We start from the raw sequence: 17044 nt of genomic DNA, 5'->3' as shown, positions 1-17044 counted from the left end.
GCTGCCAATCGCTTTGAAATGGGCTTAAACATGGCCCAGTCGAAGGTGGCTGGGCCTAAGGCCAGGGAAAAAATGAATTTCTTATCGTGGAGGCCAGGCTTTAATTGTTATTTACCAAAATTACGTTATTTTATTCGATAAATACACATTCACGATTTTTACTCATGGGTTTTAGAAAAATATTGCATATTGAGCTAATTTTCGAAGAGTTTAATACACTTTTTATGGAAACTTATTATTTATTAGTGTCTGCAACATATTAAGTTTACTTTAAATCGTTTATTTCTTTGTTTAAGCTTAATTTAAAACATATTTTTTAATTTCTGAGAAAAATTTGAATAATTGTCAGTGCTGCCATCTAACATCCCTCAATCATACTGTTATGAACGCTCCAATCCCTATTATAAAAAAAATATTAGAAAAATATTTGTATTACAAAATATTAAATTAATTTATAATATGTTATTCACACTTCCAGTTAAAATTATTATTAAAAATAAGAAATATAATATCAAAATATGAATAAAAAACATCTAAAATGATTTACAGATTTCTTATTTAACGCTTCTTACGAAAGTTTCCGGTAGATGGCACACTACAATGTATTCTTTGACGTTAGAATACACGTACGTGTTAGAATTAATTTTTAATTAAAATTTTAATTAGGATCCAGTGTATTCTGACCAGGTCGATTTTAATAAAAAGTCTCTATTTAATTTAATAAATCCTTAGTAAAAATTGTTAAACTTATATTTGTAATATTGGAAATTGTAAAAATTAATAATAGAAAATTATTGAGACGTATGTCTATTTACTTTGACAGATATGAATGAGGTTATATTTTAATGTTTACAAATTTTACAACAACCAAATTTAGAGAAATCATTATCTAGGTTCATTGTTTCTTTAAAGATTATTAACTTTATTCAAGTTCACATCCACTTGATATGCACTAACCGTTCAGATTGTTCCGAAACCCACAGACTTTTTCAAAATGCCGGATTTTAAGAACATTTTTAAAGAAGCTGCAATCCAAATAGGATCTGGCGGATCAGCTGGTGGGTATTTAAATTTATTTATTGTTTATTAAAGTAGCTTTACTTTGATTAACATATTTCTTTTACTGAAACATTTTAAAAGCTTAAAATTTCTGTTATATAAGCACTGCAAGTCATTAAGAATTCATTTGCATTTATTTTTTTTTGTATTTCTGATGTACAGGGTTTGTGGAAGTATGTATTATGCACCCATTGGATTTGGTCAAAACTAGACTGCAAATTCAGTCTGGGAAAACATTGCCCAGAACCGATCCAAAATATTACAATGGAGTTTTCGACTGTTTAGCTAAAATGTACAAATACGAAGGAATCACATCGTACTGGAAAGGAATTATACCTCCTATTTTGGCAGAAACACCAAAACGTGCAGTAAAAGTGAGAAAAAAAAACAATATAATATATTTATACTAAATTAAAAGTACTTATATTTTAGTTTTTTACATTTGAACAGTACAAGCAGCTATTTTTGTTCGGGTCATCTACACCTACTCCACTGGTATGTATTTACGTTCCTTTTCTAAAAATAAATTTTGGTTTATTTTTATACACTTTTTTTGTTGACTTCAGTGTTAGGCACATTTTAAAATATTTCCAAAGATATATACAGGATGATTCAAATGAGGTGTCAAGTTGCAAAACCCGCCTATCCATTTTTTTTAAATGGCCTAATGACATATATTAATAGTGGGTCCTGAAATCTACTATATATAATTATTGATCAGTTATTGTGTTGAAAGAATAAAAATTATACTACCTTATACAGAGTGTCTAAAATTTTATTTTAAATAATTACTAGCTTTAAACGGCAATTACTTGTTTAATTTAAATGGAACATCCTGTATATTTTATGAGAATCAGATGCACAATTTAATTGTCTATCAAATTGTATTATACCATTTTTTACCTATCTCTTCAAGTTTCCGTAGAAAATGCATTTTCTTGTAATTTAAAACTCATTTATCAATATACCCATGGAATACTGACATTTTAGATTATTTTTAAAGATGTACCAAATTTTTAAAGAGTACAGATACCAATATTGTCGATATAGTTTGTTTAATTCATTAAAAAATAAAAAAAAAACTGTTTAAATATTTGTTAAAGAGGACCAGTAGATATGATTCCAGTATTCAAACTACATATATGAATTGACTGTTTGCGTTGATTAATAATAATTGCTCCAAACACTAAAAAACTGAATTTTGTATGTGTATTAGATGGTGTGGTAAAAAGTAACACCTTAAAAATGATATTTCATTTTTTGACAAATGCTTATTTATAACAACAGAGACATTCATTTTCATAACTTATTATTATATTGATTTCTGATTCAAATCCACATTTATTTAGTATAATTTATTAACGAAGTAATAAGTATGAAATTAATTAGTATTTGGGCGGAAATAATGGTGGTATATTTAATTAATGGTATATATATATATATATATATATATATATATATATATATATATAATAAATAATTTTTATAAAGATTTAAATAGTTTTCTTTTTGCATACAAATGGCCTAGTAATATTATCATTTTGCTAAAAACGATAATATTACTAGCCTGTACATTTTGTACATTTGTTGCTTTGAAAACAATCTAAAATGTAAATATTCCTTGGGTATATTGATAAATGAGTTCTAAATTATAAAAAAATGCATTTTCTACGAAAACTTGAAAGGATAGGTAAAAAGTGGTATAATACAATTTGATAGACAATTAAATTGTGCATCTGATTCTTCTAAAATATACAGGGCGTTCCATTTAAATTAAACAAGTTATTGCCGTTTAAAGCTAGTAATAATTTAAAATACATTTTTAGACACTCTGTATGAGGTAGTATTATTTTTATTATTGCAACACAGTAACTGATTACAATAAATAGCCTTCAGTAAATATTTAGTATTAAAAACTTTGATACCCTTGTAGAAATGAAGCCTTAAAATTTTTACTGCAATTTCACAAAATTGAAAATATTTCATAAACGGTAAGGTTTAAGTGTAATAAACCTCAATCAAATTTATCTTTGTTTTAACCGTAGAAACTAAAAATGTAATAATATACAGTGTGTTTTATTTAAAAAAATACAACTTTGATATTTTTTATTTATTTGGGACACTGTGTATCTTGTAAAAATATTTTTAAATTGTACCTCTAATAGTCCTTCAACGAACCCAAAACTTACAATTTGTAAAAATCTAATCATTTAGCTACAGTACTCCGTGTCGTATGTGGTGAACAACCCTGTATAATTTTCCAAAAATATCATATTAATATTTCTTGGTATATACCGGGTGAGTCAAACTGGACGTTGAATTTTCTCCATTAATTCAATGGAGAAACATTTATTAATTTGTTATTGACGTTTTTATCATATTTTAGACTTTTTCATTGGCTGGTCTTGGTGCTGGGTTGACAGAAGCTGTTTTGGTCAATCCATTTGAGGTGGTTAAGGTCTCTATGCAAGCCAATAGGGCTGTTGGCAAAGAATTACCTAGTACATGGTAAGTCTTATCATTAGGTGATATAGTTGAGGTCAAATTGAATGTTTTACCCTTTTGTGCTATATAGTTTAGCGCAAAATTGTTTTGATATTGGAAGCATTTTAAAAGATGTTGATGAATATGATTTTTTGTTATTATTTATTAATTTGTATACTACTAGTAGTAGAAGTTTTGTTTAAATAATACATTAAGTGAAATTAATGTCAGTAAACTTAGGTACAGCGACAACATAGATACAGGACACAATATGGACAAAAAGGTTATTTTATTCCTTTAAAAGTATATATTAATTTGCTTCTATATTCATTATAGTCACCGTATTTAAACAAACCAGAAATAAACTATAATGTCCAAATTCAAATACGCTGTTTATACAGGGTGGCGCCTCCCATACGCCGCGGAAGCTCCAAGGAGAACGGTAGTGTAGCTTATAACAAAATGAAATTTTGGCAGCATATATAAGTTAACTGAAAGCATTTTATAAAAATATATAGAATTATACAGGGTGTCCCCAAAAAAAGTTACACATCAAAGTTGTGTTTTTTCTAATTTTGTGAAAATGAAGAGTAAATTTTAAATTTCGATAACAGCTTCCTAAATTTTAGTTGACCTTGTATAGCTTGACATTTAACTTCAGTAATCATTGTATGTTAAACCAAATTGAAATTTGACCCGAAAAGTTATACAGGGTGAAAGAAAATTAATGTGGAACATTAGTCACGCATTTGAAAGCAAGTTACTCCTTTATTTTAAATGGAACACGCAGTATATTATTCCAGTGTTCAATGGGGAATTTATATATCTTCAAAATATTATTAAGGTTGCCTATCCCTCAGACAAAGATTTTCCTAGATATTTTCATTTTTATGATTTTTCATCAGTAGATCTTTATTATCTGAAAAAATCTAGGGTGGCTGTGATGTACCTTTTGTTAATTTAACAAAAATTAAAGATTGTAGAGTAACGGTAATAAAAATATACACGTTTAATATACATATCTTACATACATATCTTAATTATTACACAATTAAAACTAGATATAAACCTATAATTATGTGATAAAAATTAGCTAGATGAAATCAAATGTTGAAAATGCTTCCTTTCCTGTTAACTGCATAAAATCATTTAACATATCCCCATAAAAAAACAGACTAGATAAAATCAGGAGCATTTAAAGATTCTATTAATTGGTGAATGCACACTGCATTCACCAACAATAGAATCATGTCTTTTCTCTCTGATGTAGGGTAACTTTGCATTTTCGGCAAATTTCTGAGAATTTTTTTGTTTCAACTGACACAAAATGATAACTAGTTGCTAAAGTTGGACTAATTAGACAGCTATGTTGAAGTAACGTCAGACATATCACAGCCACCTAGATTTTATCAAATAATAAAGGTCTACCCAGATCAAATCATGTAAATGAAAATATCTAAGAAAATCTTTGTTTGAGGGGTAGGCAACCTTAATAGTATTTTGAAGAGACATGAATTCTCTATTGAGTATCGGAATAATATACTGGGTGTTCTATTTAAAATAAAAGAGAAACATGCTTTTAAAGGTGACCAATGTTCAATATTAATTTTGTCTCACCCTGTATAACTTTTTTGATCAAGTTTTAATTTGATTTAAAGTACAATAGATAATTTAACTATATATTAGGCTATACCGGGTAAATTCCAATTTAGGTAGCTTTTATTGTAATTTAAAAATTGTTCTTTATTTATAGAAAATGTTGAATAAAAACCTTACAGTTTAGTTTGGTTTGGTTTGGTTTATATACAGGGTTGTTCACCACATACGACACGGAGTATTGTAGCTAAACGATGAGATTTTTACAAATTATAAGTTTGGGGTTCGTTGAAGGACTATTAGAGCTACAATTTAAAAATATTTTTACAAGATACAGAGTGTCCCAAATAAATAAAAAATATCAAAGTTGTATTTTTTTAAATGGAACACCCTGTATATTATTACATTTTTAGTTTCTACGATTAAACTAAAGGTAAATTTGATTAAGGGTTATTATACTTAAACCTTACCGTTTTTGAAATATTTTCAATTTTGTGAAATTGCAGTAAAAATTTTAAAGCTTCATTTCTCCAAGGGTATCAATGTTTTTAATACTAAATATTTAATGAAGTTTATTTATTGATCAGTTATTGTGTTGCAATAATAAAAATAATACTACCTTATACAGAGTGTCTAAAAATTTATTTTAAATAATTATTAGCTTCAAACGGCAATAACTTCTTTAATTTAAATGGAATGCCCTGTATATTTTAGGAGAATCAGATGCACAATTAAATTGTCTATCAAATTGTATTATACCATGTTTTACCTATCCCTTCAAGTTTTCGTAGAAAATGCATTTTCTTATAATTTAGACCTCATTTATCAATATATCCATGGAATATTGACATTTTAGATTGTTTTAAAGCAACAAATGTACAAAATGTACAGACTAGTAATATTATCGTTTTTAGCAAAACGATAATATTACTAACCCATTTGTATGCAAAAAGAAAACTATTTAAATATTTATAAAAAGTATACCATTAATTAAATATAACACCATTATTTCCGCCCATATACTAATTAATTACATACTTAATTGTGTTCGTTAATAAATTATTATAAATAAATGTGGATTTGAGTCAGAAATCAATATAATAATAAGTTATCAAATTAAAGTCTCTGTTGTTATAAATAAGCATTTATTAAAAAATGAAATATCATTTTTAAGGTGTTACTTTTTATCACACTGTCTAATGCCCATACAAAATTCAGTTTTTTAGTATTTGGAGCAATTATTATTAATCAACGCAAACAATCAGTTAATGTAGTTTGAATACTGGAATCATATTAATTGGTCCTCTTTAACAAATATTTAAATAGTTTTTTTTTTATTTTTTAATGAAATAAACGAATTATATCGACAATATTAGTATCTGTACTCTTTAAAAATTTGGTACATCTTTAAAAATAATCTAAAATGTCAATAGTTCATGGGTATATTGATAAATGAGTTCTAAATTAAAAGAAAATGTATTTTCTACGGAAACTTAAAGAGATAGGTAAAAATGGTACAATATTAATTAAATTGTGCATCTGATTCTCGTAAAATATACAGGGTGTTCCATTTAAATTAAAGGAGTTATTGCCGTTTGAAGCTAATAATTATTTAAAATAAATTTTTAGACACTCTGTATAAGGTAGTATTATTTTTATTATTGCAACACAATAACTGATCAGTAAATATTTAGTATTAAAAACTTTGATACCTTTGGAGAAATGAAGCCTTAAAATTTTTACTGCAATTTCACAAAATTGAAAATATTTCAAAAACGGTAAGGTTTAAGTATAATAAATCTTAATCAAATTTACCTTTATTTTAATCGTAGAAACTAAAAATGTAATAATATACAGGGTGTTCCATTTAAAAAAATACAACTTTGATATTTTTTACTTATTTGGGACAATCTGTATCTTGTAAAATTATTTTTAAATTGTACCTCTAATAGTCCTTCATCGAACCCAAAACTTACAATTTGTAAAAATCTCATCGTTTAGCTACAATACTCCGTGTCGTATGTGGTGAACATCCCTGTATAGTTTAGTCATATACTTCTCTTATAAAACTCACCTTTATTTTTCTCACTGAATCCGAAAATCAATTAATATATAGGGTGTTCCATTACAAAAAACACAACTTTGATATGTAACTTTTTTGGGACACCCTGTAGAACTCTCTATATTTTTAAAAAGTGCTCTGAATTAACCTATATATGCGTATGAGAGGCTCCACCCTGTACAGGGGAACTACAAAAATGTTTTTTTTTTCAAGAGTAAAGTTCTCTGAATTTCCAAAACATAAAAAAAGATATTTGGTATAAAAAGTAGATTAGATTAGAATAGAGTTTTTCCAAACACACTTGTATAAATTTGGCAAAAAGGACCAGACAGGAAGATTTCGACAGATGGCATCTAAAAATTGACCGAAAAAAAACCAAATTATTTTGAAATAAAGTGACAGACAAATGTCACTCTCATATATTCTCTTGTAAGAGAATTCTATGTACAGAAATATCTGATGTACTAAAAATAACTTTTTTTCATTTAGTCCAATTACGTTGACACAATTAGTTGATACAGTAGAATAATACAGGGTGTATGAGATAATTGTTTTTGAAAGAATGTTGTTAATATGTCGTAACAATCTAATAAGACAGATGTTTCGATCCAGGGTTGTTACTAAACAAATCGTGGCAAAACATGGTTTCGGCTCTAGAGGTTTAAATAAAGGCGTTACAGCGACAATGGGCCGCAACGGAGTGTTTAACATGATATATTTTGGGTTCTATCATTCCGTTAAAGGATTTTTACCCAAAACTGAGGTACAATATCCTAAATTCACTATGGGAGTGATGTCTATTAACAAAAATCATTCGCTTTTTACTAATATATGGTTTGCAAGAACTAATATCTCTGTGAAGCTATAATAATAAATGGCATGTACTTCATAGTGTCTAGAAATAAACAAAAATTTGTTGAAAAATGTGGTAATGGTGTGGTGTTGTCTATTAACTTGTCAGAATTCATTTGTTTTTACTTTTGAACAGTGTTCCCAACTCTCAAAAATCTATCTCCCTAGAAATCTAAAATGCTCACTTCAAATCTCCCCAAAATACCCATAAAAAACTAAAAAATACCCTGAAAAACCCTATAAATGTTTACAATGCCAAAGAATAAAAAAATAAAAATATTATTGAAATATATTTAGTAAGTTTACAGTAAATGTAGTAAAAGCAAATACACTAGACCAGTGTTTACAAGATCAAATGTGATTATCAAAATATAAGTCATTTACGGCGTAGAAAGCCTTGGCTAGTAAATAAGATTTCAATGCTTTGCGAAATGAAGAAAATGATATTATGGATTTGATTTCAAATGGCAGGCGATTGTGCATTCTTTTCGAGTTGTATAATATTGAACTTTTAACTAACTCTGAGCGTGGGGTAGGTGGATAAAGATCTTGCTCTGCGTTCCTGAGTGGATAAGTGTGAGATGGCCTTTCTTGAGAAGCTGATACATGCTTACGTATTAGGCAAACGGATTCAAATATAAATAAGGAAGGAAGAGTTAATATTTTTAATTTTTTAAAAAAGTCGTGGCAATGAAAATACGGCCAAATTGAGTTGAGTCGCACAACACGTACCCCAGAATGGAAGGGCATACCTGAGGTGCGACTCAAAAAGTCCATAATAAACAGTTCTAGCCACTGACAAGTTAAGCTCCTTAGAAACTGATCTTAATGCAAAACAGGCAGAGCTCAATTTTTTCGAAAAAACGTTGATATGCATGTCCCATTTTAGAGAATTGTCTCCAACAAGCCCTAAGAATTTTTCAGATTTTACGACGTCAATGGTGGTGTTGTTAAGGACTGCGAATTTTTATACGACAAAGCTTTAGTTTTAGAAATGTTGAGACTCGGGAGGTTCGAATCGCACCAAAATTTAATGGTGATTAAGTCATTTGATATAATCCTATGAAGTGCCGTGACGACCTTGTTGCTTCAAGTGAAGCTAGTGTCGTCCGCAAAAAGACATATTTTACCACTGATGTTTATATTAGCAATGTCGTTAATAAAAAAGAAGAAACAAAATAGGGCCTAGTACTGATCCTTGTGGTACTCCACATTCTATTGGCTTACTAGAAGACCACGTGGTATCCACCCTCACAAGTTGACTTCTGTTGCTCAGATATGACTTAAACCATTCGAGAGATACTCCCCTGAACCTATAGTGCTGCAGTTTATTAATTAGGATCTTATGATTTATACAGTCGAACGCCTTAGAAAAATCACAGAAAATTGTTGCTGTAGAATGAAGGTTATTTGGCTGGAGTAAACTTTATTAAGGAGGGAAAACATAGCGTTATTTGTGGACTTGTTGCTTAGAAATCCAAATGGATGTTCACTAAGTATTTTGTACTTAAACAGAAAAAATACCAGCCTTCTTTTAACCAACCTTTCTATGATCTTAGATAGCGTTGGAAGGAGTGCAATTGGGCGATAGTTAGAAGCTTGATCTTTGTCTCCTCCTTTATGCAGAGGAATGATTATTGCCGTCTTAAGACATTTTGGAATGACATGTTTATTAAAGTAGTTAGGTGATTCAGAGTGCTTTCTGGCAGATTCGAAAACATTTGTAAAGTTTTTTATAATGGTGTATTCCCAGTCCTTTTGTATGGTATGGAAGCTTGGACCGTCAACGAGCTTTGCGAGCGGAAACTGGAGGCCTTCGAGATGTGGACATACCGTAGGATCTTGAGAATCCCATGGACAGAACATGTAACCAACGTCGAGGTTCTGAGAAGAATGAGGAAAAATTGTAGGAAAAAGATCTGTTGGAAGGAGAAGAATATCCTGGCTCAGAAACCTGCGAAAATGGTTTAATGTCACGTCATCTGACCTATTTAGGGCCGCAGCTTCCAAGGTCAAAATAGCAATGATGATAGCCAACCTCCGATATGGAGACGGTACATAAAGAAGAAGAAGATAATGGTGTGCTTTAAGTTGTTGAAGTCGAAACGTCTATTTGCTGCATTTGATAGAATGTAGAATATATCTTCATTCTTTCCTAAATTTAATAAAAGTGACAAAGAAGACCGATTCCCGTTTTTTTGTCTTTTGCTCCTCTCTGCGCATATCGATGGCGGTAACAATAAAATTTTGAAAATCGAGTGCAAATGATTTTGTTATTATTTATACTTTCTTATTAATTTTGATAAATAGCGGTAGAGATAAAAAAAAATGCTACTGAAATTTTATCCCTAAAAATACTCCCAAAAAATTTTACTCCCTAAAAACCCTGTACAGATTTTTTCTTCCTAAATTTAGGGGGAAAACCCTGAGTTGGTAACACTGCCTTTGAATAAAAGGATTCAGGAAGGAGCTTATTTCCATACTTAGGTGGAACGCAATGGGGGTTTAATATGGCATGCTCTAAGTTTGGAATAAATGTTTGCTGCACTAGTCTGGGTTCATTTTCAGGTTTTTCACGAAATTTTAAAACCCTTTTAAACATTTACGTCGTTTTACTATTCTTTTTCATTAACTAATCTAAAAAATTACTTCATAAATTTGAACCCTTGTTATTGTTCTTTATTTTCCTTCGCGCAGAGTGAGTTTCCTACGATGTTCTCTATGGGTATCTCGGAAACTACGGAAGATAGAGTCGGTTAAATGGGGGAAAGAATTGCAATTTTGTGGGGTTATAAATATACGCCTTTCAGATTTTTGAAAAAGTTCTTGGCAACTATACTTCTATGCTAGATATTTCGAAAAAAACAAATTTTGGCTATTTTAAAAATTGTCCCTAATTCCATTATAAGCTATTTTAGACAAAAAGTTTTCAGATAAAAGTTGTAGATAATCACACCCTTAATGAGATTGTGTCCTCCGTTTTTTTCTAAAGCCTGTCATTTTTGACATATGACACAAACATATGTTTTTTTTTAAATGGAAACCATAATTGGCCATAGCCTCATTAAAAGCGCCATTTTTTAAGCTTTTCATCGATATAAGCTATAATATGTTTTCTTCGAAAAATTACCGAGTTATAGCCAATTCTTAAGATTTTTAAACAATTTCACTTAGTTAGCCATGGAAACAAGTTTTAATCGTCTTTGCTCTCAGAAATGTGAAGCTGTCACATCCAAACTTTGTAAATTAAAATAAATAAAAATTGTAATTTTTCAAATGAAGAAAAGTGTGTAGGATTATTGGTTCAACTTTTCTTGGCCATACATTTTCGACGATACGTTGACCGGTGAATGTTACCTTTTTTAGAGAACGGTTTTCAAAACATGTAAAATTTAGTTATAACCAATTCTTATATTTCTTGATTAATTTCACTTAGTTGGTATGGTATTCTTATTTTGTTATGATTTATAACTTATAAAAAGTCAGAATATATTATTAAACGGTTCTTTACAATTTACATTACACAAGTAAGTGAAATTGTTTAAAAATGATAAGAATTGGCTATAACTCAGTAATTTTTCGAAAAAAATCATATTATAGCTTATATCGTTAAAAAGCTTAAAAAAATGGCGCTTTTTATGAAGTCATGGCCAACTGTGGTTTCCATTTAAAAAAAAACATGTTTGTATCATATGTCAAAAATGACAGGTTTTAGAAAAAAACGGAAGACACAATCTCATTAAGGATGTGATCTGTGGATGTGATTATCTAAATCTTTTATCTGAAAACTTTTTGTCTAAAATAGATTATAATGGAATTAGGGACAATTTTTAAAATAGCCGAAATCTCTTCTTTCAAAATATCTAGTAAGCCATGAACTTTTTCAAAAATCATATTTATGACCCCACAAAACTGCAATTCTTTTCCCATTTAACCGACTCTCTATCTCCAGTAGTTTTCGAGATACCCGTAGAGAACATCGTAGGAAACTCACCCTGTATGTGTGTGGTTAGAATTAGAAATTGAATAATTGGTGGTTTATTTTTACTTATTTTCGAATTAATCAGTTCAAAATTGCTGCATTTATGGAGAAAGGCTTAATCATAAGATCGTTGCTTTAAAAATTAGCATGCTTGTGATGTCTATCATTGTTGCCAACTCTTCGCTAATCGTCCTATTAAATCAGAGCAAAAAACGAGGCTTCCGGGAAAGTAGGACTCCTACTGAGTTGGCAACCCTGATGTCTATATCGGTGTTTTATTTTATATAAATATTTTAAATAGAATTGAATTTATTTGATATGGTTAGGGGGGCAAATTTTTCAGATAAATAATATTTCAATTGATTATAGGATCACCTGAAAGAATTTGGTTCTAAAGTAGGAATAGGATTTGTCTCTGGAACGCTAGCTTCCTGCGTTAATATTCCTTTCGACGTTGCCAAGTCTAGAATCCAGGGACCTCAACCAGTTCCTGGTCAGATTAAATACAAAGGAACAATTAACAGTATGATTATTGTGTACAAAGAAGAAGGGTAAGTTTTTTAATAATACTAATATTTCTTATACAATATCCGCCAAAAACTTTACCAGTTCTAATCAGTTGACTGTGCTATGTATTGTCAGCTAATCTTATTTTTAAACGGTTTTATTTAGCTCGACCCGTAGGGTATTTATTTATTTGTTTGTTTATTTGGGTCAAAATTAGAAATTGAAATTTAAGTACCTTCCTGTTGTCAGATTGATCTGAAATTTGGTACACACCTTTAGTTCCGATGACAATACAATATAGTAATATCAATAACATTGTAAATCTAAGATGGCCGCCGGTACAAAATGGCGGATTTCATATTTTTCCACAACCCCTCAATATGGGTATCAAATGAAAGGGCTACACTAGTAGAATACTGTGATTATGACAAAATTTAAAATCCAAGATGGACGTCGTTACAAAATGGCGTATTAGGTGAGGGCATGAGTAGTCGTGTCCAGAACAGTTGTGTCCAAGATTGTGTGACGTTAGAAGGACAGATAAAAAAAAATAGGTGATTAGATGTACCTGCGTAGTTAGTGGTAGCTTTACCACCCAAGTTAAGATAATAGGTTAAAACGTGCTGAGGACTGTATGGCATTAGGGTGGCTAAAAATGTAATGTCGCAAGCGTTTTCCCCTCAAGATTGGGCGCCTCTTGTTGTATATTATAGCCTTGCCCCTCTACTGAACCTCTGGGGGGGGGGGTCGACCGTTAAAATGTCCATTACTCGTGGGAACAAAATGGAAACAATAAATAAAAAAACAAACAAAAATAAAAACGAAACTGCTACACAACGAAAAAGAAGGCTCGAAAAAGCGAAAGAAAAGTATAGAACGAAACGTGCAAAAGAAAGTGAAAATGAAACCTATAGTCGACTACAGAAACGAAGAGAACGGTTAGCAACAGAAACACCTGAGCAACATGATGCCAGGTTAATAGCACAACGTGACGTTGGCTTACCATCAGTAGTTGAAATATTTGTAGGAGCAAAAGTAATGTTGCGGTCCAATATTGACGTTACAAAAGGATTGGTAAATGGTGCTATAGGCCACATTACAGAAATTGTTTGGCCTCAGTTCCGTCGAACCCAAATGTACGAAACAGATGTACCATCAGTTTGGATTGACTTTGGCAGAGACGGCATACACGTTATACACCCGAAAGCCATACAGTTTCCAGCAAAATTCAATTATGGTACGGCTGAAAGAAGGATGTTACCCTTAATTTTGTCATGGGCATCCACCGTCCATAAAATGCAGGGCAGCACAGTCGACCATGCAGTAGTGTATTTGGGCTCAAAATTGTTTGAGGAAGGGCAAGCACATACGTGGCTCTAAGTCGAGTCAAGTCTCTGGAAGGGCTATGTATTGAGGAATTAGATTGTAATAAATTATCAGGTAAAAAACCATGTAATAATGATGCACTAAATGAATTAAATAGAATGAGGAATATTCGGTAGGCATTTCCGTTAAATACTAAAAACTAGAAAATAAAAAATCGGTAAAAAAACTTTTAAGTTTTTTTTTTAAGTAAACGGTTTTATCTTATGTGCACTGAAAACTAGAAAATAATAATAACAATTAGGTATTTTGAACTTCTAGTTCAGAAATATTTTAGTACTAGGCAGAATAGCTTTTAGGCATATTAGACTAAAATAAAAACGTGGGGCCCATTAACTATTGCTGTAATACTTTCTTCTATACTAAGTGTGGATTGCATCGACTTACTATAATCGTAACTGGAGATTATGACAATCAATAACCAGCCGTGGCGGCTTCACCAGTGAACGCCGAGCTCATGATCTACCAAAGTATAAAGATATGCTTTGCCATAGGTAGGATTTCAGAGGGGCCCCACGTTTTTATTTTAGTCTAACATGCCTAAAAGCTATTCTGCCTAGTACTAAAATATTTCTGAACTAGAAGTTCAAAATACCTAATTGTTATTATTATTTTCTAGTTTTCAGTGCACATAAGATAAACCTGTTTAACTTAAAAGTTTTTTACCGATTTTTTATTTACATGTTGAAAGTATATTTTTTTAATTTGTCGTCATGGCCAACCAATCAAACCAATAATTAGCTCCCCAACGCTTCTTTCCAAGTGGATCCTCTAATTTGATTGGCCTAAATATTATTTCTTCTATAGACATTTTTTTTTGACATGTGTCATTTGTTTTGTTTCAGATTTATGGCTCTTTACAAAGGATTAGTACCAAAAGTAATGAGGTTAGGTCCAGGCGGTGCTATCATGCTTGTTGTCTATGATTACATGCATTCTTATCTGTCAAACACTTTTAAATAATACCTACCTTTTAAGTGTTCTTATGCAATTCGAAATTTATCTTTTTTGGACTGATTTGTGTTGATATTCTCCTTTTAAGTACAAAGCCATATATGTTTACATTTTGATAGTATTTTAGGTAAATAATAATTTTTAAGTATTTTCAGTGCAGATGAATATCTAAATTTTTTTAGGAGAATTATTTTATTATATCGTAATAAGATATAGTGATTTTGCACATATTTTATGTCTTATACAATTTTTAGCACATTTTTTATGAAGTATTTATATCAATTTTATATGGATAAAGGGGGAGTTTATATGGATAAATGTATTTTTACATTTCTTATCTTAGGACTAAAAATTGGAAAAAGTAATGTTGATTAAGGTTTGATAAATGTGTAACAGTGATGGGATTAAATAATTTGATTGTTGAAAATAATTGTTTTTTTAAATTTTTTAGTATGTTTGATCTTATTAGGATCTTGTACTTCAAGAGTTCTTTATAAAACCATGGGAAAATAACTTTTGTGTTGATCAGTTCTCTAAGATCTCAAAATGTGGGGATTTTAAATTTGACATGATATAGAGTATCACAGAAGCCTGTATTGGAATGGGTTGTTTGTTTTATAGTTTTAAGTAAGTATACCAACATTTTCAGCCATCTCTAAACAATGAAGAATTAAATAATTAAGCAAAAAAAACACTGCTAATAGGTATATTTTTATTTGAAATGCATAATGACTAAAAATGGAAAGTGTATAGTAATGAATAATGTGAGGTGTATGGCAGTGATTTTTGAACAAATATGTTCATTAATACTGTGTTTTTTTTTATTTCTTAACATCTTCGATATTTTACAGCTTCATTTGTTGCTTTTCTATGTGCTTGTGGAGTTCCTGCAGTTCAAATTTTAAAGTCTCAAAAATCGTTGTCAAGCTAAAAAATATAGAACTTTTATTATACCGTGCTGGCAACTGTTACTTTTGGGTCGGCATTTACATGTGTGGAAGTAAATCGCATAGGGATCTTATTAAGTCGGAGTGAGAGAAATGCGACCGATCGACGCGGCGCGCGACGGTGTGCTGTTGCGGCGTTGCCGATACGCCTTTCCCTATCAAGTAAAGTAAAATCACGATCGCAAATCGCTTATTTTTAAAAGACTATTTTTTCAATTCGATAAGGTTGTTGAAAAGTCCCTGGAACTTAATAAGCCAGCGTATATGTATTTTGTAGATATGACAAAAGCTTTCGATAGAGTACGCCTGACAGATATATTGCAGATTCTAGAAACAAAAGGACTAAACCCGAGACTAATCAACTTAATATATGACATCAACACCAACTGCAAAACAGCAATAAAAGTTCAACATCTGTTTACTAACGAGATACTCATCCAAACAGGAATAAGACAAGGTGACTCCCTCAGCCCATTTATATTTAACTTAATCATGGATCAAATAATAGAAAATCTACCAAAAACGGCAGGTTACAAAATGGGAAACACCTTCTTCCACGTTGTATGCTACGCTGATGATGCAGTACTCATTGCAGATACAGAGGACAATCTTCAGAGACTACTACATGCGTTTAATCTAAAGGCCAAACAATTAAACATGATAATCAACACCGAAAAAACAAAATGCCTGGTAACATCCAAGGAGGCGGTAAGGTGCAAACTGGAAGTGGACTCAAAACTGATCGAACAAGTGAATCACTTTCAGTATCTAGGGGTTGGAATATCAAGTTATGGCAACCTGCAGAAAGAAGTTAGAGAACACACTATGAAGGCGTCTCGCATTTCGGGCTGTTTAAATGACATCGTCTGGAGGAACAAGTATCTCAACACAGAGAGCAAGATTAGAATATATAAAGCCGCGATAAGACCAGTCATCACGTACGCAGCCGAAACAAGACCAGACACGGCCAAAACAATGCAAATGATGAGAACAACAGAAATGAAGGTGCTGAGAAGCATACACGGAAAAACACTACATGATAGAGCGAGAAACGAAGATATTAGAGAGTGGAGCAAAATCCAGGATATAGGAAGATGGGTTAGACAAAGGAGAAGGCACTGGAACAACACGTAAGAAGAATGGACGACAACAGACTAGCAAAAAAAGCGCAACAAAACAACCCAATTGGAAAAAGGTCGCAAGGAAGGCCGCCAAAAC

The 17044-nt window shown here is 30.9% G+C and overlaps 1 protein-coding gene across 1 annotated transcript; it reads left to right on the top strand.

The window, feature by feature from the left end:
• The first annotated feature begins 801 nt into the window (after nucleotides 1-801).
• On the top strand, nucleotides 802-15306 carry LOC115874523 (mitochondrial 2-oxodicarboxylate carrier). The gene is made up of 7 exons (XM_030889682.1): nucleotides 802-1058; nucleotides 1222-1433; nucleotides 1492-1554; nucleotides 3446-3567; nucleotides 7814-7964; nucleotides 12405-12586; nucleotides 14771-15306. Exons 1-7 carry the CDS (start codon nucleotides 995-997, stop codon nucleotides 14886-14888), a joined length of 912 nt encoding a protein of 303 aa, XP_030745542.1. The 5' UTR covers nucleotides 802-994; the 3' UTR covers nucleotides 14889-15306.
• Nucleotides 15307-17044: the final 1738 nt, after the last annotated feature.

Source organism: Sitophilus oryzae, unplaced genomic scaffold (assembly GCF_002938485.1).
Source record: "Sitophilus oryzae breed Bouriz unplaced genomic scaffold, Soryzae_2.0 scaffold_1297_pilon_pilon, whole genome shotgun sequence".
Classification (NCBI taxonomy): Eukaryota; Metazoa; Arthropoda; class Insecta; order Coleoptera; family Curculionidae; genus Sitophilus; species Sitophilus oryzae.
Note: the sequence above shows the minus strand (reverse complement) of the source record. Positions and strands in the feature narration are given on the sequence as shown.

Excerpts from the sequence above, each read along its gene's own strand:
- LOC115874523 (XM_030889682.1), top strand. The coding sequence starts at position 995 with ATGCCGGATTTTAAGAACATTTTTAAAGAAGCTGCAATCCAAATAGGA. Across the intron at positions 1,059-1,221 it reads AGGATCTGGCGGATCAGCTG|GGTTTGTGGAAGTATGTATT; the intron begins GTGGGTATTTAA and ends TCTGATGTACAG. Across the intron at positions 12,587-14,770 it reads ATTGTGTACAAAGAAGAAGG|ATTTATGGCTCTTTACAAAG; the intron begins GTAAGTTTTTTA and ends GTTTTGTTTCAG.